Raw genomic sequence first — 26,923 nt, 5'->3', positions numbered from 1 at the left:
ATAAGTACATTTCCACCCCAACAAGGAAGGAGGCTTTGCTGGATCTGGTTCTGGGGATCGAGGTGAGTCAAGTATATCAAGTGTCAGTAGGGAAACATTTGGAGAACAGTGATCATATTATCATAAGGTTTAGATTATCTATGGAAAAGGATTTGGAGAAATCTAGAGTAAAAACAATTAATTGGAAGAGGGCCAATTTCAGCAGGGTGAGAATTGATCTGGCACAGGCAAATTAGAATCAAAGATGTGCAGGCAAACATTTAATCAAACAATGGGCAGCCTTTCTAGAGATGGTTTGGGTACAGTCGAGCTACATTCCCATGAGGGGGAAAGGTCGGGCAAACAAAACCAGAGCACCCTGGATAACAAAACAGAGAATAAGATGAACCAGAAAATGGGTCTGTAAGACAGACGTCAGGTTGATAATACAAGTGAGAACAAGTCTGAATTTAATAAGAACATGGGGAAGTGAAAAGGGAAATAAATGCAGCAAAGAGAGAATAAGAAAAGACTGACAGCTAACATAAAAGGGAATCCAAAAGTCTTCTCTAGGCATATAATAGGAGATGTAGTAAGAGTAAGAGGAGTGGTGGGACCGATCAGGGGCCAAAAAGGAGTCCTACGCTTGAAGGCAGAAGGCATGGCTGAGAAACTAAATTAGTACTTTGCAGCTGTCTTTATTAAGGAAGAAGCTACTGCCAAAGTCATAGTGAAAAAGGAGGAAGTTGAGATACTGGATGGGCTAAAAATTGATAAAGAGTAAGTACTGGAAAGGCTGGCTGTACTTAAAGTAGATAAGTTACCAAATCTAGATGGGATGCATCCAAGGACGCTGAGGAAAGTAAAGCTGGAAATTGCAGGTGTACTAGCCATAAGTTTTCAATTCTCCTTAGATATGGGGGTGGTTCCAGAAGACTGCAGAATTGTAAATGTTACACCCTTGTTGAAAAAAGGTGTAAGAATAAGGCCAGCAACTAAAGGCTAGTCAGTTTAACCTTGGTGGTGTGGAAGCTCTCAGAAACGATAATCCGGGACAAAATTAAGTAACTTGGACAAGCGTGGATTAATTAAGGAAAGCTAGCCTGGATTTGTTAAAGCAATTTGTGTTTAATTAACTTGATTGAGATTTTGATGAGGTAACAGTGAGGGTTGATAAGGCCATCAGTTGATGCGGGATAAATGGATTTCCAGAAGGCATCTGAATAAGTGTCACATAATAAGCTTGTCAGCAAAGTTGAAGCCCATGAAATAAAAGGGACAGTGGCAGCATGGATATGAAATTATCTAAACTACAGGAAACAGAGTCATGCTGAGCAGTTGTTTTTCAGACTGGAGGAAGGTATATAGTTGGGACTATATACCAGGGGTTGGGACTAGGCTCCCTGATTTTCGAGATATATGCTAATGACTTAGATTTGGGTGGACAGGCCATAGTTTCAAAATCTGCAGATGACAGAAAACTTGGAAGTATAGTGAACTGTGAGATGGTGCTAGACTTCAAGAGGATATCGGCTGGTGGAATGAGCAGACACATGGCAGATGAAATTTAACACAGAGAAGTGTGAACTTATAAATTTTGGTAGGAAGAATGAGGAGAGACAATATAAACTGAAGGGCACAATCTTAAAGGGGATGCAAGAACAGAGAAACCCAGGGGTATATGTGCACAAAATCATTGAAGGTGGCAGGGCAGGTTGAGAAAGCAGTTAAAAAGGCATATGGGATTTTGGGCTTTATGAAACATATAAGATCCTGAGGGGTCTTGACAGGGTGGATGTGGAAAGGATGTTTCCCCTTGTGAGAGAATCTAGAACTAGGGGTCACTGTTTAAAAATAAGGGATCGCCCATTTAAGACAGAGATGAGGAGAATTTTTTTCTCTTAGAGAGCCGTGCATCTTTGGAATTCTCTTCCTCAAAAGGTGGTGGAAGCAGAGTCTTTGAATATTTTTAAGGCAGAGGTAGATAGATTCTTGATAAGCAAGGGGGTGGAAGGTTATTGGGGGTAGGTGGAAACGTGGAGTATTGAATGGGGGAGCAAGCTCGAAGGGCCGAGTGGTCTACTCCTGCTCCTAATTCGTATGAATAGAGGCATGGAGGACAAAAAGGATGTTATGATGAACCTCTATAAAACAATGGTTTGGCCACAACTGGAGTAAAGTGTCCAATTCTGGGCACTGCACTTTAGGAAGGATGTGAAGGCCTTAGAGGGGGTGCAAAAAAGATTTACTGGAATGTTTGCAGGGATGAGGGGCTTCAGTTAGATGGATAGATTGGAGACGCTGGGGATGTTCTCCTTAGAGCAGAGAAGGTTCAGACAAGATTTGATAGAGGTATTCAAAATCATGAGAGTCTAGACAGAGTAGATAGAGAGAAACCTTTCGCATTGGTGGAAGGATCTAGAACCAGAGAACACAGATTTAAGGTCACTGGCAAAAGAACCAAAGGCGACATGAGGAGCTTTTTTTTTGCAGGTAGTATTAATGATCTGGAATGCAATGCCTGAGAGAATGGTTAAAGCACATTCAACTGTGGCTTTCAAAAGTGAATTAGATCACAGAATCACAGAATTGTTACAGTGCAGAAGGAGGTTATCTGGCTCATCGTATCCGCACCGGCTCTCTGAAAGAGCAACTCCCTCTGTTCATTCCCCTGTCTTCCCCCCATAACTCTGCACATTCTTTCTTTTTATATAACTGTCTAATTCCCTTTTGAATACTTCAATTGAACCTGCCACCACCATGTTCCCAGGCAGTGCATTCCAGACCTTAACTACTCGCTGCATGAAAATGTTTTTCCTCATGTTACTTTTGCTTCTCTTACCAAATACTTTAAATCCGTGCCCTCTCCTTCTTGATAAGTGCTTTAAGGGAAAAATTTGCAGGGCTATGGGAAAGGGCAGGAGAATGGGACTAGCTGGATTTTCTTGCAGAGAGCGGCATGGACTAAACAGGCCAAATGGTCTCCTTCTGCACTGTAACCACTCTATGATTCTATGAACCCTTGATACCCATTTAGTAAGGGTGGGAACATGGAATGGGTGCTAATGAGACAGAAGTGTCAGAAAATGTGACACACGAGGTCACCACCTCCTTACTGGCTTGTTTCTATGGAGCTCCCAAAAACATACAAGTTTCTGCTACAACCAACAGAAATGCAATGTGGTCAAATTTGCAGATGGAAACCAAACTAGGAGGGTCTGTGGAATTGGAGGAGATAGTTCAAAATTCCAGAGAGTTGGATAGACTATGTAAGTGGGCAGTTGAAATTTAGTACAGGCAAAAGTAAAGCACTGCACATAGGAAGAAAAAATAAGCGAGGATGTATACTCCATGATGGTATTTAAATAGTCAAGGATGAATCTGAAGAGACCTGGGAGTCTCAGCAAAGTCAATGCTAAAGATGTTCAACCAATTCAGAGGACAAATCAAATCCAATAGACTATCAAACTACATGGCCAAAACAGAATACACATCAGAGGAAGTTGTGATTAGACCATACCTTGAGTACTGCCTCCAGTTCAGGTCACTGAGACAGAAAGGAGCCATTCAAGCACTGGAAGCAGTGAAGAGAAGAGCCACAAGGCTGTTCCCTAGTGTTCCCCGATCAGGGGAATAGATAGGGTAGACAGTCAGAAACTTTTTCCCCGGGTGGAGCAAAGCGTTACAAGGGGTCATAAATTTAAGGTGAAGGGTGGGAGATATAAGGGGGATGTCAGGGGAAGGTTCTTTACCCAGAGAGTGGTCGAGGCATGGAATGCCTTGCCCGGGGAAGTTGTTGAGTCAGAAACTTTAGGGACTTTCAAAAGGCTTTTGGATAGGTATATGGATAAAGGAGAATGATGGGGTATAGATTAAATTGTCCTTGACAGAGGACAAAGGATCGGCACAACATTGTGGGCCGAAGGGCCTGTTCTGTGCTGTATGTTCTATGTTCTATGTTCTATGTTCTATAAGTTATGAGGGAAGGTTGTAGAAGCTTTTGCTTTTCAGTGTGGAACTGTGATGTCTAAAAGATGATCCAATAGAGGTATGCAAGATTGTTAAGCGAATGGAAAATATACAGCTGATTTGTTAATTTAAGTTAAATAATGAGTTTAAAACCAGGGAACATTGATTAAAATTGGCAAAAAGTAAATTTAGGATTGATGCTATGAAATTCTTTTTTACAAAGTGTGATGACTGCATGAACTAACCATACAGGCAGATTAGTGGGTAAGAAAACTTTGAAATCTTATAAAGAACCAAATGGATGCTGAAATGGGAGACTTTAGGATCTTTCTGAATGGATGAACTAAGATGGGTTGAAGAGTCTTCCACATCCCCAACTAATTTGTGATCTAATTAAATAATGACAGTGACCTGAACAGGTAAGATTGGGACAGGGGTTTCACTCTCATCTCTTGCCCACCCATTTTATGTCACTAGACCAGTGGCCAGGAGCTGAAAATCTAAGTTCAAGCTTCTACAACCTTCCCTTATAACTTAGAATTGCAACACTAGGGAACAGCCTTGTGGCTCTTCTCTCCACTGCTTCCAGTGCTTGAATGGCTCCTTTCTGTCTCAGTGACCTGAGCTGGAGGCAGTACTCAAGGTATGGTCTAATCACAACTTCCTGTGACGTGTATTCTGTTTTGGCCATGAAGTTTGATAGTCTATTGGATTTGTTCCTCTGAATTGATTGGACATGTTTAGCATTGACTCTGCTGAGACTCCCAGGTCTCTTCGGATTCAGTCCTGGGATTATCTGGCTTGTAAAGCTCAGGTGGAACTCCATGTGGTGCATTTAGGTACTGAGCTGAAAGAAAAACAAGCCAGAGAATAATAAGACATTCAGCACAATGCTCACTGTTATTAGGCACAAGATACCAGGTGAAAATAAAGCTGCATACCTTGGTATAAATGTGTTCCTCTATTTTGTCTTGGAGAGAAGCCTGTTCCAGTTGTATCTTTTTGATGCGGAGGAAGTTGTGTTCTGCTAGCTTACTGATCTTCTTGATGCAGGCAGCACATTTGGAGGGTTGATGCATGTTGGTTTCCACTACCTAAGAAGGCAAAATAGCAAAAAAAAGGGCAGCAATGAGCACAAAGCCAAGACTTTTTCCCTACCTCCTCCAAGATGCTGAGTTACAGTTTAACAAGCACCAAGAGCCCTCCAGTCCCTCACCCAAGTAATCTTTCTTCAATGTGTGAAGACCGTCAATAAACTATTCAACCACAACTGAGCCCAATCCTGTGCTCACCCAATATCCACACACATATACTTTCCAGCAGGTGCCAGTGGATAGCAATCAGAAGTGAGAACCTTGGCTCAATAGCTTTAATTTTGTTTTGTTCACTCACAAGTTTTTCCCTCATTATATCATTTATAGAGCAGTTACAATAGAAGGTGTGCATGTAGAGGGGAAGAAACTGAGCAGACATTGTAACCTCGATATTATGCTGTGATATTAGTATGAACATTAGCTTAATTGATTTGTCTGCTATTTTGAGGACATGATAACCCATTTTCTTTAAACGTGTTGTAACTTCAGTTAAAATATTAGACAAAGTAATTTCATTGAAATTATTGAATAATTCAAATTATTGTGTGTTTTCTACACCTGTACTGGTCACACATTCAGAATTTCTCTCTCATTAAAACTAAGTGATAAAGTGGCACATAGTTCTGTGGAAATTAAAACACAGAGCAGCCTCCATCATTTGCCATAATGGAAAAGATCCAGTAGTAGAAATTTTAATATTGGCAGATAATTGACAGCACTTAGATTTTAGTTTTGCATGCACACCTCCTATCCTAACTACTATACAAATTTTGTTTTTGTCCATATGGGACAGCAAAATTCTTGGCACAGGAATGAAAATCAGTACAATACAAATAACAGAAATTGACTCTAATCTTTCTGTCTGAATATGATTGGTGTTACATAGAGCTGGATTTTACCTTGGGCTTCAGGAACCCGATGTTGGGATTAAATGGTGCCCTGAGCTCACACTTGCCGGCAGCTAGATCAGCTCAGCAATCTTCCCGGAGGTGGCCTCCTAATTGGCCGCCTCCGTGCTTGCTATCCTATTAAGGACAGCAGGTGGGTTCTCAAATCTGCTAGCTCAATTAGAGGGCCAGCAGCTTTGGAGCCTCAGCAGCCCCAGGGAGAAGTGGACGAGGCAGGCCAGGGACCATGAGTCGCCTCAACATGGAGGCGCCCTCAGAGGTGTGGATCTGAAATAAAATTTATGAGGGGCAAAGCAATTCAGCTCCTCAAAATGGAGGGAAACCCCTCCAGATGGATCATTTGAACCATTGATGTGGCCTCTCCTGCTCGCGGCCCCACTTTGGGGCATGGAGCTTTTGGCTCCGATGGCCCCTTGCCCTGCCACAGGGAAGATGCCTCCACTGAGCTGGAGGCTTTTGCATGCAGTGGGGTGCTGCTCTGCTGACAGCAAAATACCGGCAAGCTCACAAAATAGCCCCTAATTGGGGCCTTAAATAACTTATTGGCTGTCAGCCTGAGCAGGCAGACGATTCTAATCCCAGTCCACCCCTGAGAAAGTTCTCCATCTGCAGAAAGATTGGATTGAGAGAGAAAAAATCAGAAAGAAGTAATAGAAAGTTTTTTTTTTAAATCTCTAACATCAATTAAAATGAAGGAATAAGACTCTACATTTGGAATTATTAATTTTCAGTGCCAGTAAGGTTGTTTGGCTGTAATTAACATTATTATGCTGTTAAAAAGGGTGCTTGGACTGAAATGGACAAGCTCGAATTTTCAGTGGTGAGTTTAGTCTCTAGTAACAGTACAAGAACTTTATGCTATTCGATACATTTGAATGTGAAGCGAAATGGTGAAATGTCATTTTCACACAGCTTAAGGAGGAGATATATCTTAGACAGCAACTTCCGTAGTTTTGCATTTAACTGCACATCAGCACGCGACTGAGCCTCACTGTTATTTTTACATTAAGTTCTGACCCATAGAGTCATAGAGTCATACAGCACTGAAACAGGCCCTTCGGCCCACCGAGTCTGTGCCGACCAACAACCACCCATTTATACTAATCCATTTCTTCTAGTTGTGGAGTTGTTGACAGAGGATCATCCATTGAAAATTGACATGAAAACAGAGATTAGAAAATGTTGCCTTACACAGTTAGAGCAAAGAATTCTTTGCCACAGAGAGTAATTGAGGCAGAGACCATTAAAATCTTTAAAGGAAAATTAGATAAATATTTGAAGTAGAGGAAAATCTATGACAAGAGAGTAAGGTAGTTGGATCAGCTTTGGATTTCTCCAGCAAAGTGCCAGCAGAGACATGATGGGCTGAATGACCTCCTTCTATGTTGTAAACAACTATGGACCTATGGTCTTGTGTAAGGCTTTATCCCATGAAAATTACGGTGGATAACTGGAAAACAGATCATGGAGGTTCCACTGTAGCATTCCTCTTCTGTCATTTTTGAATATTTCTAAGCACTTCTTTCACAATCTATTTTTCCAACATTTGTGATTGAAACTGATCATTGCGTTGTTCATGTAAACATATACGAAACTTATTTATTGCTTGAATGTCATTTTACTTGCATTATTTCATTACCAAGCCCCAATAACTCATTAAAACTAAATATTACTTATTTTTCAGACTGAATATCATTCTCACCCGTAAGTAATATTTTATCCTGGTTGACACATATCCATCTTCAAATAATCAAAAATATATTAAACAAAATCTCTTCTCCTAGTCTGTGTTGAGTTTGCTGAGCTAAACCTCAGCAGCAGTTGGGCAGTAACACTTAATATCAGCTCTCCACTCCCACCACCACTGCACCCCCCCCACCGCCTCCCCAGGATGAAAAGGGGCAAACTAAATTAGTATTCCTAATCCTGGTCGCTATTTAGTGACTCCAGAGTTGCTCCAGAGTGATCGCTCTGTATGCCTGATCACACGGGTGAGAGGCATGAACCATATCAGTGTTTGTGTCTCATTTGATTAAAATTGGCGAGCTAGCAATAATTACACATGCTGTTCATTAATATTTTGCTTAGTGGGAAGAAAATCGGACCTCCCTAATGCCATGAAAAGGCTGCCTTCACATCTTAAAGGGGACGTGCACTTAAGTTGCAATGATTAAGAGAGGTTAAAAGGCTTGAAAATGGTAGACAGAGGAGGTACTGGAAGCATCCCAGATTTTCTGATTCCGCTTTGGAGGTCTTGGTCGAGGTTGTAAGGAAGAGGGAAGTGCTCTTCAAACAGGAGGCAGAAGGTTTGCCAAGCTGATTGTCCGGCCCCAGTGGTAAGAGGGGACCAAGTAGGTCAATGCTAGAAACTTTGCACTCAGGATCTGACTGCAATGAAGGAAAAATGTTTAATGATCTGAGCAGTGCTGCTAAGGTAAGACTCCATTCTTTCCTTAGCCCAGCACCACCTGTACTCCCAGCATTCACAAGCCTCCCCTTGCCTGATTCCTATCAGTCTCCTCCAATCACAGCAGCACACTTCACTGAATCACCTTCTGCTGCTACTGGTAGGAACAGTAGACCATTCAGCCCTTCAAGCTTGTTGCACCATTAGATTGCGGCTGATCTGTAACTTAATTCCATTTACTTGCCTTGGTTTCATATCCCTTAATACCATTACCTAAAAGTAATCTATCAAACTCAGTTTTGAAATTTCCACTCTGGTACAGTTTACATCTGCTACTATTCTCATAATTACTCCCCTCACTTCCCTATACCGGTGCCATCTTTCACACAACATCCACAGTATTCTACCTTGACACACATATCCTCAAAACATCTCACTACCGCTAACACACCCCTTTCTTTCTTGCAAGAGGAAAACATAAGAAGTAGGAGCAGGAGTAGGTCATTCGGCCCTTTGAGCCTGTTCTGCCATTCAGTACAATCATGGCTGATCTACCTCAACTCCATCTTGCTGCATTATCCCCATATCCCTTAATTCCCTTAGTATCCAAAATCTATCGATCTCTGTCTTGAATATATTCAGCGACTGAGCATCCACAGCCCTCTGGGGGTAGAGATGCATTCCAAAGCTGCGCAACCCTATGAATGAAGAAATGTCTCCTCATCTCAGCCTTAAATAGCTAACCCTTTATTCCGAGACTGTGACTGCTAATTCTAGACTCCCCAGCCAGGGGAAACATTCTCCCAGCATCTACCTTGTCAGGACCCTTAAGAATTTTATATGTTTCAATGAAATCACCTTTCATTCTTCTAAATTGCAGGGAATATGTGCCCAGTCTAATCAATCACTCGACTGGACTAGGAGACACAGATTTAAGGTTTTGAGCAAGAGATGCAGGGGAGATGTTAGGAAGAACTTTTTATGCAGCGAGTGGTGTTGATCTAGAACTTGCTGCCTACGAGGGTGGTGGAAATGGAGACAATCAATGATTTCAAAAGGAAATTGGATGGGCACTTGAGGGAAATAAACCTGCAGAGTTATGGGGATACAGCAGGATAATGGGACTGACTGGATTTCTCTACAGAGAGCTGTCATGGACTCAGCTGGCCAAATGGCCTCCTATGCTGCAGTAATGACTCTATGACTCATAGGACAATTCCCTCATCCCAGGAATCAGTCTAGTGAACCTTCATTGCACTTCCTCCAAGGCTAGAATATTGCCACATACACCAGAAGTGTGATGATAAAACAATCATGGGCTAACTCTGAAGATTTATGAAAAATTGACTTTGCCTTTTAAAAATGAACCTTTATTTTAAGAAGTGAACAATGGTCCAAAATGGCTGCTGAAGAAAAAAAATTGGCCTTTGTGTATTCAAACTGTCTGACAAAGGCAAAGGACAAATCTTCAAAGCTAAGATTGCACCCCCCACCCCCACCATCCTAAAAACATTCCAGAATTGAATGCCTTCTTCTGAAATAAAGAAGGTGTGAAGTAGCCATGTCCTGGGCTATTGTACAATCACCATGGGGAAGAGATCAGAATGTTTCCTACCAGGAGCTGATAAGTAACACAGCTTACCTTTTTAAAAAAAGACAGCCTAAGGCCAGAGAAAGCCAGAATGAGAGAGAGAGCGAGAGAGAAGCACCCTCTAGCACCTTGTGTTCCAGCAAGTCGGAAGGCACGTGCCCTGTTGTAAAATCCTACATCTACATTAGACAGCAGTGAACTAGAAGTATCCCACCATCTTCAACTGAACTTTGAAACAAGAAAGGAATCTACAATCATCTCAAGCCTGCACCCATCAAGAACTTGATTTCCAAGAGAATTCAATAGGTTTATCATGATCTCCACCACCACCACCCTCAGCCCAATAAAAATCACTTTCTTTTCTTTCCCCTCTGTCTCTTCTTGTGTGTGTGTGTGTGTGTGTGTATGTGAGCGAATGCATGAGTGGATGTGGTTGCAACAATTTCGGGATAAGGCGTATTGATCAATAAACAATCCATTTTCTGTTTTTAAAACGTACAAGAAAACCTGTTGTTGTCTATTTGAAAAATAAAACACCAAGGGGTTAAACCCTAATAACAATACACTTGCTGCAGTCAGGCAGGGAGTTGAACAGTGGGAACCACCCACATTACACCACATGGCCGTAACAATCTCCTTCTTTAGGTAAGGAGACTAAAACTTACTAAGACCCTATATAATTGCAGTAAAACTTCTTCACTATTATACTCCAACCACTTTATAATAAAGGCTATTTGCTTTCCTAATTGCTTGCTGTACCTGCATGTTAACTTTCTGTGGTTCATGTACAAGGACACCCAGGTCCCTCTGAATACCAACATTTCCCAGTCTCTCAACATTTAAAAGACATTCTGCTTTTTATTTTTCCTTCCAAAATGGATAACTTCCCACATTATATTCCACCTGCCATGTCCTTTCCCACTCTATTAACCTGTCACTTAATGGTGTCAGCTGTGGTTCAGCTGGTAGCACTCTTGCCTCTGAGTCAGAAGGTCCCACTCCAGGACTTGAGCACAAAAATCTAGGTTGACACTCCAGTGCTGCACTGTCAGAAGTGCCATCTTTCGGGTGAGATGTTAAATCGAGGCCCTGGCTACTCTCTCAAGTGATGTAAAGATCCCATCACACTATTTCAAAAAATAGCAGGGGAGCTATCCTTGGTATCCCGGTCAATATTTATCCCTCCATCAACATCACAAAAACAAATTATCTGTTCATTATCACATTGCTGTTTGTGAGAGCTTACTGTGCACAAACTGGCTACATTTCTGACATTACAACAGTAACTACACTTCAAGAATATTTCATTGGAAAAGCGCTTTGAGACATCCTGAGATCGTGAAAGGCTCCATATAAATGTAAGCCTTTCTTTTTATATGCCTTTGCAGCCTCTTTGCGTCCTTCTTACAGCTTACTTTCTCACCTAACCTGTATTGCCAACAAACTTGGATACATTACACTTGGCCCCCTCATCAAAGTCATTGGTTTAGATTGCAAATATCTGAAGCCCAAGCACTGATCCTTGCCGTGCCCCACTAGTTACTGGCTTCCAACCCAAACATGACTTACACTGTTGGTGCACAATAGCAGTGAGCAGGCTGTAACTGAGCATCACAGATAAAGGCACAACTGTCCATCACTACAGTAGTTAATGTACTACAAATGAAGTGGTTGTTGCATCTGTTAACCTCATATCAGAAAGAAAGCCTGAACACTAGTTTGATATTTTATAATGAATAATAGATTATCTCAGATAAAATATTTCTTACATACTGAATAGAATTCAACTGGTTTCTTCACCAACAAGTCACTGGGGACACTAAGTAAAAAAACAGCACAGCAATTATTGCAAAGGCTCGTGAAAGTTTAGGTGCTGACAGTAAAAGGAAATTAAGAAAACCAGTGCAGAAATGATGATCAAACTGTTCATTTAAAGTTTTTACTTTGTCCTTTAAATGAACTTAACCTACAACTGAATCCCTAACAATCTTGGACATCCATTATATATGGGTGTTATCTTCAAATGGTTTTGCACTGAAATAATAGCCAGAGGATGATGTGGTGTTACTCCCGAGTCATTTAACTACTCTAATATTTCAGGCAAGAGCTTTCTGCGCCTGCCCATGGACCCAATAGGAATGGGTTTTCTGGATCTCTGGCCTTTTTTCCAAGAGTATGAGCTACCACACATAGATGTAACAGACATGAAAATTGGCCCCTATATTTTGTGCTGTCTTTCTCCAATTTAGTAGATCTTCTGAAGCCATCGGAAAATGAACTAAGCAGAAAGATCAATAGTTAACAGTGAAACCCATGATAGGTTAAGTCAGGGACCTTGCTTCCGGTACAGTCTTACATTGTGTTTTAGCAAAGGATACTTGACTGTTTGTTGTTTTCTACATTCCATGGTTGACTAGCCAAGACTGTATATTACTGTTAGTCTACTGCTTACTTATCTATTTACTGTTAATAAATACTATGATAGTTTATAGCTAAAGCCACAGTCTGATAGAGTCTTTATGTTACTGCTTTCCAAAGTCAGGGTATGTGTGGGAGCATATAATACGTCTACTCATCTGAATATACTGACAAAGACTTGTCAGTACTTGTGCTTGCTAGAATGACCTAGATATTGAACAGATAAAGGCTTGCTCCAGTTCGTAGGGAATGAGGACTTGTTTAAGGGAGTGATCTTCAACACCGAACACAAAGAAAATAATCTAAGGTAGAAGTTCAAAAACACAACACTGATATCACTGGCTTTTCAGACTTGCTTGCAAGCAGTAATTGTTTTCTTGCCTGGCATATATGAAGTGTCAAATAATCAAAGATACATTAAAAAAAAGCTTCTCTGCATTTGATCTCTTTTTACTGATTCAAGCTTGCTTCTTGAGATTCTGAACATTGTTGATGACAGCAGTATCTAAAAATAGTGCACCACTTTAGCAGCTCTTCCCAGCTGCATTGCAAATTTAATTGTTTCAAATCCACATGAGGATGGTTCAGCAATAGTGCTAAGGATGGAATGTAGGTATGATTTACAGTAATTTTTAATTAGACTTTACAGTGGATAATCCCACATGAAAGGTATATCACAGCTGCACAGTCTGGTTTCCAATTCCAATATTCCATTCACTGCAATGCGCCAGTGCAGACTTAATTGCCTATAATTGCAGGATTGCTAAACAGCCATCCCATTTTTCTCTCCACCAAGGTCTCCTTATCAGGGAGGTGCTTGTGATACTTGGCTGCCACCAGATGAAGTGACAAGAAGGTTTGATTAAGGCTGATTATGTGGAATGCATAGTGAAACTCATGAATCAAAAGCAATTAGAGTCAAGTCGGAAAGTGTCTATCACCATAATACCAGTTGCCACAAGGGCAACCTTTAAAAGTTTAGCTGCAAAAAAAAACTGATTTAGCTGTTGCTTGCAAGTCTTATCCTGAATTCTAATAAAACATCATATACCCAGAGGATCCCTGGTTTGATTATCAGTCTGTGTTTGATTTAGCTGATCTGAGCTGGGGCAGCATTTGGGGCACCCAATTGACCTCAGTACCCTTGGGTAAGAGAATGAGCCAGGATCCCTTGTCCCGATCACTATGCAACGACTGCTGCTGGAGAGTGAGCACTGATGAAATCAGAGGCCTGATTTTAACTCCCGGCTCCTAGTGCGAATGGTGCAAGTGGCCTGGGTGTTTGTGCCTCCTTCCTGCTCCCACATCATAACTTGCCACCTGCCTGAGATGAGCGGAGAGGGGGAGGGGCCTAATTTAAATGGCAAAATCATATCCCAGTGACACAATTGGAACACACAAACCATTTTAACTGCAGGCCTGACCAATTGCACACCCAGCAGCAACATTTGATGGCAGCAAGACTCCTGGCTGAAGAAAGCTCAGGTCAGACTGCGCCACTGACCCAATAAGGATACCTTGAGCCTCCCTTGGCCAGGGTTTCCCCACTCCCGCAGCCGTGAACCCTCATAATTCCACAATTCCCCTGGCCCACCATTCCTGGCTTACCTTGCCGAGTAACTTTTCCGCTGGTGGCAGCCTGAACTCCACCTTGCCCACCGAATTTCAAGACCCACTTGGTGGTGGTGACATCATTGCCACCAGCTTTGCTTTGAAATCAGCATGCTAATGAGGTTTAGGAGTTCAAATCTTCTGGGTTCACAATTTGGGAGAACAGACGGATTCTCACTTGGTTCAGCTATCACTCTCCCGATTCCCAACCCGAGTTAAAATCAGGGTTTAAATGAGAAGAGGATTTTAGCCAGCTGTACGACCCACTTTTCAGCAAGGTCACTGAAATAACAACAGTGACTCCCCTAACCCTTCCTGAGGTTGCTGAGGCCAACTGGAGCACCCCAATTGCTGCCATGGCTGAGATGACCTAAAACATGAAGAATGGAGAGCCACTGATGCATTTGGAACTGTGGACCCTTCAGGAGAGGAAGAGAGAAAATGGCAATTAAAATAAACTGGTATAATTGCTGCTCACGCCCTAATTCCAATATGATGTCGTATACTTTTATTCTACTGCAACCAATACATGAACAAACAATGATTTCAATGAGAATGCAATGTAATGTAATCTGCAGTACCTGTTTAACTGTCTCTGTGATGCATTTAAGTCGTACTCGGTTTATCAGCCGCAGGGGTACAATACAGCTTTGCTGAGGAGCAGTCTCTCTTCTCAGTGGCTTGTTTGAATGTTGCGTTCCATGTTTATCGGGCTCTAATTGTTTCACTTGAAGTTGCTGCTGAATCTGATCAATCTTCATTCGACAATACCTTTGAAAAATTGCTGATTCTACTGGGAATGGCTGAGTGACCTCTAATGAAAAAGAAGTTTAAGAAAAATTCAACAAAAAGAAAGAAAATGAGAACTAAAAAGTGCTTAGAAAGAAAGAAACCTCATGGAAACAAAACACATGTTCGTGGTGAGAAAGGAATAGCTCCGTCACTCATAAATTTAGCCTGTTACACTATAATCTTGTGTGACGCACCACCCTTCATTAAAACTGGATCATGGTTCTACCAATGGCTTAGCTGGCTTTAGCTATAGTCTACCAACATTGGTCATGAACATTTAGAGAGTGATGCATTGTAGCACCCAGATCTCCTTTTTGCCACTGGCTTCAATTCTGTTCCCTGTAGGGTCAATATATATTTGTCATTTGACCTGCCCACATGCATAACACTAAACGTTTCTAAGTTGAACAACAATTTGCCAAACATAGGCCCATTCCCCAATGCAATGTGATATGCTTGGAGTAGGCAAGCATCCTCTACAGCTCTAACACTTGCACATACCTTGGTGTTGTCCACAACCTACATCATTAATGAAAATAGTACATAGCAAAGGTCCTAATATCAATCGCTGAAAGACATCAATGATAATTGGTCTCCAAGCAGATCCAAATCCATTGACAACAACTTTCTGCCTGCAGACATTCAGCCAATTCTCAATCTATCGTGGCAGATTACCACTAAATCCACAAGTTTCTATCTTGTAGAGAAGTCTCTTGTGAGGTACCTTATCAAAAGTTTTCTGAAAGTCCTGTGGAATATCTTCATCCAGTATCTAGTAATTGATCCAAAAAATTTAATCAAATTGGTAATTTGGATGTCCTTGATAATGCCTTCTCTTTCGAAGTGGTCATGTAGGGCATCTCTGATGATACCTTTGAGCATTTTACCTATTACCGGAGTCAAGATAATGAGCCTCTAGTTACCCAGTTCTGCCTTATCACATTTTCTACATATTGAAATAATGTTGGCATTCTTCCAATATGAGGGAACATTTCCATTCTTCAACGAACTATTAAAGATACCAGATATGGGTAAGGGATTTACATAACATCTGCTCCATTTCTTTAAGAATCCTTGGGTAGCTTTCATCAGGGTTGGCAGCCATTTTAAGGTTTCTTATTCTAAGGTGATATTCTCATCTACTTTAATATTAACAATTTTAATAGTACCACTTAATGCTTTCAGTTGAACAGAATCAAGAGTAAAGACCTCTGCAAAATACTCATATTATTCATAGTGCCATAAACTTGAGCGCCCTTTTTAATCTGCACTTAAGCTTCTTTCAATGACCCAAACAATTTTTGATGGTCCTCTGACTCTTAACGCAGCTGAAAAAGCTTTCGCCATTTCTATCACTCAAGTCACATGTCCACTTTCCAGCATTGTTTGTGTAATATAGCTGCTGCGTTTGGCCACGTAAATGTAATTATGACACTGCAAAGTAATTCATTGTATGCAAAACACTTTGGAGACATGATAAGGGGCTACATAAATGTGAGTAGATGGACCAGGAGTTCTTTTCTTGCCTATCATTGTTGTTTGTACATAAATTCATTAGAAACTTTTCAAAACCCAAGAATGAAATCTCATCCCTGTCAAGTCAACGATTTTTTGAATTGTTACTATGATAAATATAGGCAGACACAACTACCAATTCACACACAGTAAAATCCTACATACAGCAGTGAGATAAACGACCAGATAATTAGCTCAATCTGAATTTAATGCACAAGTCTAACTGGTATTCAGTTCTGAGTACCGATGAAGGAGGGGATTCCTCTGGAGAATGCACCAAGAGTCATGACCAGAATGTCATGGCTGACTCAGCTGTGCTGGGATGGAGAAAAAGGGACAAGAGGGCTATAGTGGTAGGGGATTCTATGGTTAGAGGAACAGATAGGCGTTTCTGTGGTCGCAGACGTGATTCCAGGATGGTATGTTGCCTCCCTGGTGCAAGGGTCTTGGATATCACTGAGCGGCTACAAAGTATTCTGGAGGGTGAGGGTGCACAGCCGGAGGTTGTGGTCCACGTTGGTACCAATGACATAGGTAGAAAGAGGGATGAGGTCCTGCAAAAAGAATTCAGGGAGCTAGGCAGCAGATTAAAAAGTAGGACCTCAAGGGTTGTAATCTCTGGGTTTCTTCCGGTGCCACGGGCCCGTGAGTATATGAATAGGAGGTTAGAGCAGATGAATGCATGGTTGGGAAGATGGTGCAGAAGGGAGGGCTTTAGATTCTTGGATCACTGGGCCTGTTTCTGGCAAAGGTGGGATCTGTATAAGATGGACGGGTTGCACCTGAACGGGAGCAGCATCCTTGCTGGGAGGTTTGCCAGTGCTGTTGGGGGGGGGTTTAAACTAATTTGGCAGGGGGATGGGACACAGAGTGGAAGCACAGTAGGGGTGATGTACAATCAAATATAAATGTGAAGCTAAGTCAGTCTGGAGGACAGAGTAAATGTAGACCTGTTAAGGCTCAGGCAAATAATGCAAGGCTGGATTGTATCTATTTTAATGCAAGGAGTCTTACTAGTAAGGCGGATGAATTGAGGGTGTTAATTAACACATGGGAATATGATACTATTGCTATTACTGAGACATGGTTGAGGGAAGGGCAGGACCTGCAGCTTAATATCCCAGAGTATAGAATCTTCAGACGTGGTAGGGGAGGGGGTAAAAGAGGAGGTGGCATTGCACTGTTGATTAAAGAGACAATTACTGCAGTGAGGAGGGATGATATCTTAGAAGGTTCCTCTAATGAGGCCATATGAGTAGAACTTAAAAACAAAAAGGGGGCAATCACTTGGCTGGGGGTGTACTATGGGCCTCCAAACAGTCAGGCAGTGGTAGAGGAGCAGATATGTAGGCAAATCTCAGAGAGGTGCAATAATAATAGGGTAATAATAGTAGGGGATTTCAACTTCCCCTATATTAGTGCTAAAAGCTTAAAGGGGGCGGAATTCCTTGTGCATTCAGGAGAGCTTTTTGAGCCAGCATGTAGACAGTCCTACAAGAGGAGGGGCGGTACTGGACTTAATCCTAGGGAATGAAGCCTGACAAATGGTAGAAGTGGCAGTGGGGCAGCATTTCGGGGATAGTGACAATAACTCTGTAAGACTTAAGGTTGTTATGGAAAAGGACATAAAGGGACCAGAAATAAGAGTACTGAATTGGGGGAAGGCAGATTTCAATATGATAAAACAGGATCTGGCCAAAGGGAACTGGGAGCAGCTTGTTATAGGAAAATCTGCATCAGACCAGTGGGAGTCATTTAGAAAGGAAATTGTGAGGGTTCAGGTGCAGCACATTCCTGTAAAGGTGAAGAGTAGGACCAACAGGTCAAGGGAACCCTGGATGTCAAGGGATATAGAGGATTGGATAAGGAAAAAAAAGGAGGCATATGGCAGATTCAGAGCGCTGAAAACAGCGGAGGCCCTAGAGGAGTATAGAAAGTTTAGGGGAGTACTTAAAAAAGTAATTAAGAGAGTGAAGAGGGGGGCATGAAAAATCACTGGCAGACAAGATAAAGGAAAATCCCAAGGCATTTTATAAGTATGTTAGGGGCAAGAGGATAACCAGGGAAAAAGTGGGGCCCATTAAGGATCAAAGAGGCAATCTGTGTGTGGAGCCGGAGGACATAGGTGAGGTTTTGAACGATTACTTTTCATCTGTGTTCACCATGGAGAGGGACGATGTAGGTGTAGTGATCAGGGAAGGGGATTGTGATATACTTGATCAAATTAGTATTGAAACGGAGGAAGTATTAGCTGTATTAGCGGGCTTAAAGGTGGATAAATCCCCAGGCCCTGATGAGATGTATCCCAGGCTGCTATGTGAGGCAAGGGAGGAGATAGCAGGGGCTCTGACACAAATTTTCAGATCCTCTCTGGCCACAGGAGAGGTACCAGAGAATTGGAGGACAGTGAATGTGGTACTATTATTCAAGAAGGGTAGCAGGGATAAACCAGGTAATTACAGGCCGGTGAGTCTAACATCAGTGGTAAGGAAATTATTGGAAAAAATTCTGAGGGACAGGATTAATCTCCACTTGCAGAGGCAGAGATTAATCAGGGATAGTCAGCATGGCTTTGTCAGGGGGAGATCGTGTCTAACAAATTTGATTGAATTTTTCGAGGAGGTGACTAGATATGTAAATGAGGGTAAAGTAGTTGATGTAGTCTACATGGACTTCAGTAAGGTTTTTGATAAGGTCCCGCATGGGAGATTGGTTAAGAAAGTAAAAGCTCATGGGATCCAGGGTAATTTGACAAATTGGATTCAAAATTGATTTAGTGGAAGGAGGCAGAGGGTGATGGTAGAGGTTGTTTTTGCGATTGGAAGCCTGTGACCAGTGGTGTAGCACAGGGATCGGCGCTGGGACCCTTACTGTTTGTAGCGTACATTAATGATTTAGATGTGAATATAGGAGGTATGATCAGTAGGTTTGCAGACGACACGAAAATTGGTCATAAATAGTGAGGAGGAAAGCCTTAGACTACAGGACGATATAGATAGGCTGGTAAGATGGGCGGAGCAGTGGTAAATGGAGTTTAATCCTGAGAAGTGTGAGGTGATGCACTTTGGGAGGTCTAACAAGGCAATGGAATATACAATGGATGGTAGGACCCCAGGAAGTACAGAAGGTCAGAGGGACCTTGGGGTGCTTGTCCATAAATCACTGAAGGCAGCAGCACAGATAAGGTGGTAAGGAAGGCATACGGGATACTTGCCTTTATTGGCCGAGGCATAGAGTATAAGAGCCAGGAGGTTATGATGGAGCTGTATAAAACACTAGTTAGGTCACAGCTGGAGTACTGTGTACAGTTCTGGTCGCCACACTATAGGAAGGATGTGATTGCAGTGGAGAGGGTGCAGAGGAGATTCACCAGGATGGTGCCTGGGCTGGAGTATTTCAGTTATGAAGACAGACTAGATAGGCTGGGGTTGTTTTCCTTGGAGCGGAGAATGCTGAGGGGGGTCCCGATTGAGGTGTACAAAATTATGAGGGGCATTGATAGGATAGATAGGAAGAATCTTTATTCCTTAGCGGAAAGGTCAATAACTAGGGGGCACGGATTTAAGGTAATGGGCAGGAGGTTTAGAGGGGAGTTGAGGAAGAATTTTTTCACCCAGAGGGTGGTTGGAATCTGGAACACACTGCCTGAAGAGGCAGGAACACTCACGATATTCAAGGAGTATTTAGATGAGCACTTGAAATGCCATAACATACAAGGCTACGGGCCAAGTGCGGGGAAATGGGATTAGTTAGGACGGGTGCTTGATGGTTGGCGCAGGTGCATTGGGCCGATGAGCCTGTTTCTGTGCTGTAAAACTCTATGACTCGAAGTTACATTTTCAATTTTCTTTACTAAATTGAAAATTAAACCAGAGAGTGCAATGTTTAATTCATTTTATGATCCTGTGAATAATAGAAATAGCCTATACCTATACTTTTCCCTTTTAAAACAAAATTCCAGATTTCCTATATAAAGTTTCGCTCCAAATTTTTTGTATTTAGTTTTTCATTTCAAAAATTCATACCATGCCCCCTAATATCCTGATATGGGTAATTTTATCAATTTGCATTCCTGCTGGGCAAAGCTTCACCCCAGTAGGAGCAGGTACTAAGAGGCAATATTCAGTTATACCGACTTGAAGGTGCAACATTTAATTCTTGGTTTGTGCCGATCTCGCTGACCTCAGCCAGGGCAATAGCTGGACCCCAGGCTTAGAGAAAAAAATCAGCTTGGAATCACACCCCTGTCTGCACTGACACCTGCTGGAAAGTGCATGTGCAGACATTGATTAAGGACTGGATCAGGCTGAGCTGTAAGACCCTTCATATTCAAAGAGGCTGTCTACACATATGAAAAATAGACGAGAGAATGGAAAAATTGGCCCAACAAGAGGTGGGGACAACATTAGACAGATGCTGTATTCTTGACATGAAAGTCCATTTGCATTTCCGTGGATTGAACTCTGTGATGTATAATAACGGCATCCCCTGCACAAATGTGTTTTTGTCACAAAATTAATTTCGCCATGGTATGGAGACATGGGGCTGAATCTAACCAACCCCTTGACGTCGGGGGTCGTTGCGGAGGGACCCGTAAAATACTTACGGCAGCGGCCCACCATGACCCCCGACGGCGAGAAGGCCTCGCCACATTTTACCTATTGCGGTGAGGCCTTGCTGCGGACCCTCCGCCGCCAAGCAGTGAGGCCTTCATTTAAATATTAAAATTAATTTTAAAAAGATGCAAATCAATTTACCTTGTCCCGGCGGCTGTCCCACGCCGATTTTACGGCCACCAGCCACAACTCGCGTGCCTTTGGAACTCCATTCGGAGTTCCGAGGTGAGACACTGGTAGGGAGGGGGGAGGAATGGGCAAAACCTTTTTGATTGGCTGTGGGGTTGGTGGGAAGAGGTTGAAAGGCAAATGTGGTGAGGTTGGGGGGGAAAGTTTGGGGTGGGAATAAAGTTAATGTTTGTCACATTGGCCAATAAAAAAAGCATTGGGGGGGATTAGAACCATAGAAAAATTATGGTACAAAAGGAGTCCATTCAGCCCATCGAGTCTGTGCCTGCTGAAAAAATTAGCCACCCAATCTAATCCCACCTTCCAGCACCTGGTCCATAGCCTTGCCAGTTACAGCACTTCAGGTGCATGTCCAGGTACCCTTTAAATGTGTTGAGGGTCTCTGCCTCAACCACCATTCCTGGCAGTGAATTCCAGACACCTACCACCCTCTGGGTGAAAAAGTTTTTCCTCATGTCCCCTCTAATCCTTCTACCAATCACGTTAAGTCTGTGCTCCCTGGTAATTGACCTCCCCGCTAGGGGAAACAGGTCCTTCCTGTGTACTCTATCTAGGGCCCTCATAATTTTGTAGACTTCAATTAAGTCACCTTCAGCTTCCTCTATTCTAAGGAAAACAACCCTAGCCTATCCAATCTTTCCTCATAGCTGCAACTTTCAAGCCCTGGCAGCATTCTTGTAAATCTCCTCTGTACTCTCTCCAGAGCAATTATGTCCCTCCTGTAATTTGGTGACCAGAACTGTACGCAATACTCCAGCTGTGACCTAACCAGCATTTTACACAGTTCCAGCATTACATCCCTGATTTTACATTCTATACCTCAGCCAATAAAAGAAAGCATTCCTTATGCCTTCTTCACCACTCTATCTACCTGTCCTGCCACCTTCAGGGACCTGTGGACATGCACTCCAAGGTCTCTCACTTCTTCTACCCCTCTCAATATCCTCCTGTTTATTGTGTATTCCCTCGCTTTATTTGCCCTCCCCAAATGCATTATCTCACACTTTTCTGGATTGAATTCCATTTGCCACTTTTCCACCCACTCAATCAAACCATTGATATCATGCTGGAGTCTACAGCTATTCTCTTCACTATCAACTTCAAAGTCAATTCTGGTGTCATCAGCAAATTTTCCCATCATGCCTCCCACTCTTAAGTCCAAATCATTAATATATACCACAAACAGCAAGGGTCCCAACACTGAGCCCTGTGGAACGTCACTGGAAACAGCTTTCCATTCACAAAAACATCCGTCGACTACTACCTTTTGTTTCCTGTCCCTGAGCTAATTCTGGAACAAACCTGCCACATTCCCCTGTATCCCATGGGCTTTTATTTTTCTGGCCAGTCTGCCATGCGAGACCTTGTCAAATGCCTTACTAAAATCCATGTAGACCGCATCCACTGCACTACCCTCATCAATCCTTCTTGTTACTTCCTCAAAAAACTCAATTAAGTTAGTAAGACATGATCTTCCCATAACAAATCCATGCTGACTGTCCCTGATTAATCTGTGCTTTTCTAAGTGGCAGTTTATCCTGTCCCTCAGAATTGATTCTAACAATTTACCCACCACTGAGGTCAGACTGAATGACCTATAATTATTTGGCCTATCACTTGCACCCTTTTTAGACAATGGTATAACGTTCGCAGACCTCCAATCGTCTGGTATCTCTTCTGTATCTAGTGAAGATTTGAAGATGTTCCTCAGCGCATCCGCTATTTTCTCCCTGGCTTCCTTTAACAACCTGGGATGCAATCCATCCGGCCCTGGTGATTTATCCACTTTCAAGGATGTCAGACCCTCTAGTACTTCCTCTCTCATTATGCTTATCATATCTAATATTTCACACTCCTCCTCTTTAACTGCAATGTCTGCATCAAGCCTCTCCTTCGTGAAGACAGAGATAAAAAATTAAGAACCCTGCCCACATCTTCTGCAGCCACTCATAAGTTCCCTTCTACATCTCTGATAGACCCTACCCTTTCCTTAGTTATCCTCTTGCTCTTAATGTACTGATAAAAACATCTTCGGGTTTTCCTTGATTTTACCTGCCAATAATTTTTCATGTCCTCTCTTTGCTTTTCTAATTTCCTTTTTTACGTCACCCCTGCACTTTCTATACTCCTTTAGGCTTTCCAAAGTATTAAGATTTTTGTGATCGCCATAAACTTTTTTTCTGCTTAAACTTACCCTGTAAGCTTCTAGATAATCAGGGGGCTCTAGATTTGGCAGTACTACCCTTTATCTTTGTGGGGACATGCCTGTACTATCTCGCTTTTGAATGCCTCCCACTGGTTTGCCACTGATTTTCCTTCAAGTAGCTGTATCGAGTCCACTTTCGCCAGGTCACATCTCAGTTTCTAAAATTTGTCTTGCCCCAATTTAGAACTTTTACTCCTGTTTTATCTTTGTCCTTTTCCATGATTATGCTAAAACTAACTGTATTATGGTCACTATCTCCAAAATGGTCACCCACTGTTACTTCATCCACTTGCCCAGCTTCATTACCGAAGACTAAATCTAGAATTGCGCCCCCTCTCATTGGGCGCAGTTCAAGAATTTTGTGCCCTCTGTGTCCTTCACACTGTTTGTATCCCAGTTGATACTGAGGTAGTTGAAATTCCCAACTATTACTGCCCTATTGTTTTTGCACTCAGAAATTTGCCTACATATTTGTTCTTTTATCTCCCTCTCACTATTTGGGGGTCTATAGTACACTCCTAGCAGTGTGGCTGCCCTTTTTTCATTTCTGAGCTCCACCCATATGGCCTCGTTTGATGATTCATTTAGCATATCATCCCTCCTCAAAGCTGTTATTGATTCCTTAACTAATAATGCTACACCCCCTCCTTTTTTATCTCCCTCTCTAACCCACCTGAAAACTCCAGGGATGTTGAGCTGCCATTCTTGTCCTTCTTTAAGCCAAGTTTCCATTATAGCAATGATATCGTGTTGCCATGTGTCTATCTGTGCCCTCAGCTCATCGGCTTTATTCACTATACTCCTTGCATTTAAATAAATACCCTTTAACACTGCCAAATTCATGTGCTGCACACTTTTTAATCTTTGCTTCTTCTGTCTTTCAGAGTCACTCACTAATTTTCTGCCTCCTGTTCCCTGCCCTGAAATTGTCCTATCTGAAACTGCACTCAGGTTCCCACCTCCCTGCCAAACTAATTTAAACCATCCCCAACAGCACTAGCAAACCTTCCTGAAAGGATATTTGTCCCAGTCCTGTTCAGTTGAAGACTATCCAGCTTGTACAGGTCCCACCTTCCCCAGAACTGGTCCCAACGCCCCAGAAATCTGAAGCTCTTCCTCCTGCACCATCTCTCCAGCCACACGTTCATCTGATGTATTTTCTGATTTCTATACTCACTAACACGTGGCCTAGGCAGTAATCCGGAGATTACTACCTTTGTGTTGGGAAAGGACCTCCAGCTTTTAATTTTTTTTTTAAATCAACAATAGTATATCTTTAAAAATTCAAATTTTTGCTAAGGGCTTGAAGCCCTTTTAAAATGGCGCTGGCACCTGCACGGTGGCGCTGGACGCCATTGCCCGGGATGGAGTGGCCACCCCCTCTATGTCATCGGGGGCGGCCGCTCCGCTCACTCCATTTAAATGAGACCCCACACGAAATATCGTGGGGGCTCAGCAGTGGCGCATCCGTTTCTGAAGGCTGCCGATTTCAAAGCCGCCACTGTGATGTGCGGCGCGCTAATAAAATTCAGCCCATGGTTTATGATATATTCGACCCAACATCTCACTCATCCACAATCCATTGGTACAAAGCATGTTTGCAGGCACAATTCCTGCTCTAGCGAGCACCCAGTCCTAGCTAAGATGGAGAAAAGTGGATGACGATCAACTGTTTCTACACAGGAACAGAGGAGGAAACTACAGAGAAAATCTATCCATTCTCACAAACTTCTCAGTGGCTCATGAACCAGTCACCTGCTGGTCCTCACGTAAGTCTGGTCAACTCTTATTTATTTGAAGTGAGTCTCACTCATTTTGGTTTAATGATGTAATCAATTTTAATTCATCTCACTTGCTCCAAAAATTAATCATAGCTCCATATGGGCCTCCTTTAGAAATGATTATTAAAATTCAGCTATTTCCATGGTTACTATCATCTAGCAATCAAACTGCACCTGGGGCTCTTCTATTTGGAATTGTGCCAAATAAATCTTATAATGTCACCCAACAGAACCTGGCCATCAGTATTCTCACTGCTAGTCAACTTCAAACTTTTCAACCAGTTAACAAGCTACTTAACTCATTAAGATCTGTAAACATTCATAAATCCAGTTTTTTATTCAGAGATGTGATAAAAATACAGAGCTCTGGTAATTTTACAACAACAACTCGCAATTATAAAGCACTCCTCCATGTAGAAGTATGTCTCAGAGTGTTTTATTCTCTGTGGTTTGCATATTTTGCTTCAGGTGGATCACAAGGTAGATACAGAGAAAGAAATCCCTTTAATTTAAAGAACCTGTTGCCTCCTATCACAGCATCTCCCTCTTAAATTATTCCACGTCTTTTGCCTCCGTAAGTCCATTCTACAGGCTCATTACAATGTGTCTGGAGAAGACCTTTCTGACATCAGTCTTAAATTTACATTTGCAAGTTTAAATCTGGGCCCATTTGTGTTATAGTCACAATTTAATTTGAAGTGATGTTCGATCTATCTTTTCCGTATCATTTATATTTTTGTATTGTTACGAAAGTGCCTCTGTGTTTTGTTAAATATATTTCTTGAGGATTCATTTTTGAAAGATTGAAGAAATGTTAAGCTTTGGGGTTTTCAAAGGGGTCACGTATAGGCCATTTGACTTTGAAAAACAGTCCCTGGAAATGTTTTTTTAAAAGGGGCACTGAGAGGTCTTGTGAGGAAAACAGGCCTTTCCAAGAAACCACTTCACTTCCAGCAACAACAACAAGCCTTTCTGAGAAACCACCTGACTTCCAGCTCAATAAACAACTGAGGTCTTTGGACACCTGGAGAAGTTGTTTACAAAGAAGTGACAGGTCAAGATTGATGGAGGTCAAAAGGTTGGCTTCCTGTTGTCGGTTTCGTTCTTGAATTGTTTTGAGTGAGGGTTGAACTGTATAAAAAGGGAGAGAACTTCCGAGGAGGGAAGAGAACTTCCAAGGAGAGAAGAGAACTTCCAAGGAGAGAAAAGAACTTCCAAGGAGAGAAGAGAATTCCCAAGGAAGAAGACCACAACCCAGCTCAGCTTTCCAGCACCTCTCTAAAAGACCCTGAGAAGTCCACTGTGTCACTCATCTCAGCTCCTGTCTTTGAAGAAAAGCCTGCTAAATTAATTCTCAACGCCACCTGAAAAGAACTGTTCTAAAAAATCCAGTGACCCGGCTACGTGTACTCGGAGGCCAGACTGTATGCCAGTTTTGGAACACAATATATCTCATCTGCTGTTTCTTTAATCATGAGCAAGTATTCAGCTTAAGTGTTTTTTTGTCTGTAATAGAGCTCCAAAAACAAAAATCCCTTTATTTTTCTGGTTAACCGGTGTAGGTGAGTGTGAGGGGCTAAGGTAAAAAGGGAACTTTAATATTTCAATCTGTGCGTTTATGCTTTATTTCATTACTTGTTTTTTCATAAATTTATAATTTTGTTGTTTGTTAAAGAAATGCATCTTTAATGTGTCTTTAATGCATCGGTGCAGACTCGATGGGTCGAAGGGCCTCTTCGGCACTGTATTATTCTGTGATTCTGTGAAATCTGGTTGGTGTGTTTTATTTTGGGATAGAAATAGAAATATGATTGACTGTATAGGCAACTGTGAAAAAATTTAAATAT

General features: G+C 42.1%; 1 protein-coding gene across 2 annotated transcripts in view; it reads right to left on the bottom strand.

The window, feature by feature from the left end:
• Window positions 1-26,923, bottom strand: part of LOC137377869 (uncharacterized protein C8orf48-like) — a 68,003-nt gene that overhangs the window by 7,992 nt on the left and 33,088 nt on the right. For both annotated transcript variants that reach the window (XM_068047938.1, XM_068047939.1), the window contains exons 4-5: window positions 14,559-14,791; window positions 4,890-5,042 (exon numbers count right to left, since the gene is read on the bottom strand). In XM_068047938.1, the coding sequence (XP_067904039.1) occupies window positions 4,890-5,042; window positions 14,559-14,791 (386 nt within the window). The remainder of the gene's footprint in view (window positions 1-4,889; window positions 5,043-14,558; window positions 14,792-26,923) is intronic.

The sequence above is a fragment of the Heterodontus francisci genome, chromosome 15, assembly GCF_036365525.1.
Source record: "Heterodontus francisci isolate sHetFra1 chromosome 15, sHetFra1.hap1, whole genome shotgun sequence".
Lineage (NCBI taxonomy): Eukaryota > Metazoa > Chordata > Chondrichthyes > Heterodontiformes > Heterodontidae > Heterodontus > Heterodontus francisci.
The sequence above is the reverse complement of the archived record's forward strand: the minus strand, read 5'-3'. Positions and strand labels throughout refer to the sequence as shown.